Source organism: Zingiber officinale, chromosome 5A, assembly GCF_018446385.1.
Source record: "Zingiber officinale cultivar Zhangliang chromosome 5A, Zo_v1.1, whole genome shotgun sequence".
NCBI lineage: Eukaryota > Viridiplantae > Streptophyta > Magnoliopsida > Zingiberales > Zingiberaceae > Zingiber > Zingiber officinale.
Window position 1 is genome coordinate 70,919,983 of NC_055994.1, and position 6,000 is coordinate 70,925,982.

The 6,000-nt window shown below is 31.4% G+C and overlaps 1 protein-coding gene across 1 annotated transcript; it reads left to right on the forward strand.

Annotated features, from left to right (window-relative positions):
• Positions 1-3,124: 3,124 nt before the first annotated feature.
• On the forward strand, positions 3,125-4,261 carry LOC121979623 (F-box/kelch-repeat protein At3g61590-like). Its single transcript, XM_042531617.1, has one exon. It carries the CDS (start codon positions 3,125-3,127, stop codon positions 4,259-4,261), a length of 1,137 nt encoding a protein of 378 aa, XP_042387551.1.
• Positions 4,262-6,000: the final 1,739 nt, after the last annotated feature.

The following is a 6,000-nucleotide window of genomic DNA, read 5'->3' on the forward strand; positions in this document are numbered from 1 at the left end:
AGTTAAAAATTAACATTAAACTTAAAATTAAACTTTAAAGTGGGATGAAAAATTAAATTTAAATTAAGTTAACTTAAATTAAACCTAAACTTAAAATTAAAATTAAAATTAATTCTAATCTATTTTACTTAACTTAAATTTCAATTTAATTTTGACAACTTGAAATTAACAACTTATTTAATTTACTTAATTCCAATTCTTAATTTTAAAAAAAATAACCTATCCTACTTATCTCCTAACTTGTTTAACAAATTAAAAATCTTTTGAAAATCTATTAAAAAGTTATTTTAAAAATATTTTAAAATGTCATTTTAAAAATCCTTGTTGCTAACAAAGATAACCAAACAGTGCTAGGTTAAGAGGCAACAAGGACCTTAAAAATATATTGCATATACTAGTATAAATTCATGGGGAGTAATAAATTCAGGGAGTATCAAATTTAGAGGGAGTAACAAATACAGAGAGTGTATCAAATTTTTATAGAAAATTATTTTCTCAAGTTTTATTTTTGGAATTTTTTATCAAATTTCTTTTTAAAATATTTTTTGAAAATCCTACCGCACTTTTGAAAAAAAAAATACTTTGAAAATCTTACTTTAATTTTTTTTGGCAAATATTTCTAAAAGTCTTATTTCAAAAATAATGTTAGGGGAGGATTAATTCAAATTGGTTTCATATTTAGTAAAACTATTTGTAACAAAATTATTTTTTTCTGTGAGAATGTTTTGAGCATAAATGTTTTGAAAAATTACTTTAATTTTACAAATCTATTTTTGGAAATTGAATTTTATAAAACTTGTTTTTGATAAATGTTTTGAAAAATTGGCTTTCACAAACTTATTTTTGAAAATGACTTTCATAAATTTATTTTTGAAAATTGGCTTTCATAAAATTATTTTTGAAAATTGACTTTCATAAACTTATTTTTGAAAATTATTTTTTTTAAAAAAAATTGACTTTTATAAACTTATATTTGAAAATTGCTTTTAAAAATATTGCTTAATTCTACAAGTTTATTTTTGAAACTTACATTAATTTTGCAAGCTTATTTTTGAAAATTACTCTAAAAATTAATTTAATTTTGTAAACTTATTTTAACTTAGAAAGCCAGTCGATTTTTACCTTAATATTTTGTAAAATTATTTTAGAAAATATTTTATGAAAATTATGTCAGATGTTGAAAATTGTTTCTGATATCGAAAATTTAAAGCTTACATTTTTGCCTTAAACGACTTTTTCAAAACATTTTCCACTAACTTATTTTTCTAAAGTTAAACTCCCCCAAGTCAACTTGAAAATTTTATTTATCAAAATTTTCTGTTGTCAAATTTGTTTTCTTTTACTTTGCCATTTTTCTTTACTTATCTATGCTTGCTATTTTTGATGAATGTCGAAGGGGGAGGGTTAGGTGGTTTAAGTTAGTTAGCAACAAAATACCAAAAACATAAAACAAGGCTAACTTAAAAAACCATGTCATTTCTTATAATTCCTTATGCTTTGCATATTTTTTCACTAACTTAACCAAAGTTATCATTGTATGAAGAAATGGGAGATTGTTGGTGCAATTAGCACTGACGGTCTAACTCAGGTTTTGATGAATGACAAAATAGGTTAAGTCAGTTTCGTTGTGATCTAACATTTTGACTAAGTATGCAGGAGAAGCTCAGCTAGGTCGACGGGTCGACCGGATAGCTGGCACGAAGCCTAGCTAGGTCGACGGGCCGACTGGATAGCTGGCATGAAGCCCAGCTAGGTTGACGAGCTGACCTGATGGCTGACACGAAGTCTAGATTGATCGACGAGCTGACCGAATATCTGACACGAAGTCCAGCTAGGTCAACGGGTCTATCGGATAGCTGGCATGAAGTCCAGACAGGTTGACGGGTTGACCGGATGTCTAGTAGGTAAGTTAAGGTAAGTTATTGTAGGGGAGTGACTTGTGAGGATGCGTTCCAAGTTACAGAACTTAGGCGTTGATATAACTTAGATCCATTTTGAAAATCTAAGTTGAGATCGTGACTAGATTCCGGTCTCGAGGAGACGGAATCTAATTACTACTTTGTTTGATTATAAATTGTGCTAACACCTGGTTATGCAGGATAACATATTTTTTATTTTACCTCGGACTAACATCATGTAGGGAAATGAGTCTTTAGAATTAGAGAAAATTATAACTTAAAATGAAACGACTTGGTTATGAAATTTGAAAAATGATGTTTAGCAAGTTCCTTCCGAATTATATAATGAAAAATTGGTAAGAAAGTGCTGCTGCTACATATTGTAGCAGCTAGGGTTGTACGCTGTAGGATAAATTTTAATGAAAAATATTGTACAAAGTTAAAAAACTGATAATGGAATGGAAAGGCTTACGATCGAGAATGGAGAGAATAAAAAAAATTTAATAATGTTAAGAAATCTAGCTAAAAATACCACATCAATGGATTGCTTATGATCGCGTAGAAAACATCGGGCAGCACACACACATACACACACATATATATATATATAAAAGCTATCCAGATAAATTGAAAATTATTCATTCAGATAGTCAATATTATTAAACCTAATTTTTATTAAGAAAAAAATCTCCTATAAAACACGGTAATTGAAACTCGCTTACAATTGTTGCTATTTTATTTCTTCGGTTATTGTCCTTTTATGTCAATATATTTTTTATTTCATCCAGTGTAGACGTCAATTTTTTTAATGAATTAATTGTTAGTTTATTTTTTTGATCATTAGTTTTTTACGTCAATATATTTCCTTATTCATATTAATTTTTTTTAGAAATATATTAATCGCTTTCTAATATAATTGTTATGTTTCAATTATTAAATTTTATTTCTATAGAATAAAAAGGAAAAAAATGGGGTATTTAAAAAAATATCTTATATTGATTTTTTCTATTTTCCTATATTAATTATATATTTATTTTTTTATTTATTAAATTTTATAAAAGGAGGAACAAGCCCTAACCTAATATATTAATCAAAACCAAGTAATAATATATCTAAAACTTATTAAGGTGGGACGCCTTATTTAAAGGGAAGAAGAATTACAATTAGGTTTTGTCTCTTACGTATCCGGGTACAAGATTACGATCTCATCTTCAGAGATCAGGACGATGCCTAGAGATAGCGACGGCGAGGAGGAGGAAGAAGACGAGGGAACATTGCAGTCGTGGGATGCCATTCTATCGGACGAACTCCTGCAGAAGGTGCTCTCCTTGTTGCCCATCGCCAACATCATCAAATTGGGAATCGTGTGCAAACGGTGGTACGAGGTGGTTCACTCCTGGCCCCCGTTGTCGTGGGCGATGATGGCGCCACAGAAGCCGTTGTTCTTCAGTTCCTGCTTTAACGACTGCGCCTTCTCAGGCCGCGTGTACGACCCTTGTCTCCTCCGGTGGTACAACTTCGACTCCACCCGCTTAGAAAAGAGCATCTGGCGCACGTCCTCCTCCTGCGGCCTCGTCTGCTTAATGAACGTCAATGACGAGAACAACTTATTGGTTGGCAATCCCATCAAGAGAGACTGGAAGTTGCTTCCTCAAGTCCCCGGTAGCTCTTCCCCCCACTACAACGCGCTCGCCTTGTCGTTAGACCGCCGCACGCGCGGCTACACCGTGGCCGTCGCCAAGTGCACCCACACCCTGCTGCCAGGGAACTCCTGTCATTGGCACTTATCCGTCCACATCTACGAATCCACGTCAAAATCGTGGGCCACACCCTTTGCCCAAGACATCGGCTTCTGGATGGGCAGCAACGAGGCCGTCATATGCAACGGTGTGCTCTATTACTTCATCGGCCTGCACACGGGGCATCGTCGCTTAGTGGCGTTCGATCTTTCCAAGCCGCCCTCAAGCATAGAGTCTCTGATTCAAGAATCGATTCGTGGTCCATATCGTCTTGTCGATGTTGGGTTAATCAACCTGTCGAACAAATTGGTCATGGTCGGCATGATAGAACACTACTGGCCAAACGAGGCAGAGGGAGCGGTGATTTTGAAACTCGAGGATAAGACATGGCGGGAGGTGGCTCGAATGCCGATCTCCGTGTACATGGCGTTACACGGCAAAAATTTCATTTGCTGCGGTGCCGGCGACTTCCTCTTCATGCACTCCTCGTTGTCCCCGGTGCTACTGACCTTCGACATGAGGCAGAAGGTGTGGAAATGGTCGAGCCGCCCGTGCCCTGAGCACTTGGACATTGCAGTTCAGGTCCCTAACCTACTGCGGCTTCTGCTTCGAACCGAGGCTTGACGTCTCCTCTTGATTTCTCTACTGCATGCTTCGTTATTTACAACTATATTTTTTTAGTTTATTTTCATTGTCTGCTAAGACTTTGTTCATCTGTCTATATAAGATAGAGTAACGAATTTCAACATCATCTTTGCCATCTCATGAGAAATCATGACTAATTTCAAACTGTTTATGGACTTCAAGAGCAGTGTTTAACGTGGACTAGTCAGATGAACAAGCTACTTTGAAAACAAAAAGTCAAACTAGTAGCGGAAGAAATTTACCATAGATCTAGTTGTATCCTTTTAGTTTAGTTCCTTGTGTTATTTGATTTCCACCCTTTCAACTGTTGTTTTAGTTCGCGTTTTAGTTTTAATTTTAGTTTTAGTAATGGAAAGATTTTCTCTATTATGGTTGTCATCTTTTAATTTTAATGACTCTTTTATCCTACTTTAATTTATAGAAGATTTCTTATTTAACTGAAAATGATTCTCCTTTGTTTGCCTTTTACCACATCAATTTACAATTATTTTATTTTATAAAGATGCTTTTGAGCTTAATCAAAGTTTTTAAGAAGTTGTTTTGCCAGAGTTTTAGAAGGTAAAAAACATGTTCCTAGATATATTATTTTCATATATATTTGGCACTATATATATTAAAAGTGTGATACTATATATATATATATATATATATATATATATATATATATATATATATATATATATATATATATATATATATATATATATATATATAAAAGTGTGATACTATCCATGATTTTATATGGGATTATATTATAGATATGTAATTAAAAAACTAATATTTAAGTTTGGTTCATTTATAATCGAGTCGAGCTCAAGTTTTATTTAACGAATACATTCATGTCTTATGAGCTTATTTGATTTTTTATTGAGCCTAAATAAATTTAATAAATATAAATTATAAATTTAAATATTCATTAAAAACTAAATTATATATTTAGAGCAAATTATAATATTCTTATTCAAATTTATAATTTTAATCAAATAAATAAATTTAATATATTTGTCTATATATTATGTTTCGTAAGTAGAGTGTAAAATATATAAATTCAATATTTAAAATATTATTTTTTATTTAAAAGTTGATTCATGAGCTTAACCAACATGTTCACGAGCTAGCTAGCCGAATATTGCTCAGCTTGAGCTTAGTTTGTTTATCTTAACGAGTCTCATTAAACGACCTCAAATAAATTTTTATCGAATTGAGATTCGAATAGAAATCCTCATTAGGACTTGCGTAGAGCTTTTTTTTTAAAAAGAAAAATAAATGGAAATGACAACTTAAAAAAAAATCAAATTATATTCTATAAGAATACTACACATAGGATTTGTTAAACAAAAATCATAATTTGTTAAATACTGAATTTTTATCTAAAATGTTTCTATATCTTAAATATTTAATTTCTAATTTTAATTTATTTTAGTTAATTTATATTTCAATGATTTAAAGTAAATTAGAAAATTTATAAGGAGTTCGATTTTCTAATTCTCTACCAGCTTCTTCGCACTCCACGCAACACCATCCAACAATTCTTTATTCTTTTCCTCTAGCTAACACAAAGCTGCGAATTAACCACCGATTTAACTATCGAAATAAAATTTGATTGTTAAATAGAAACTCAATTTAAATTTATTCATTACACTAGAGATGGAAATTCTATGCTAATTTTAACGATGGAATTAATATCTATCATTAATTTTAGCAATCAAATTAATATC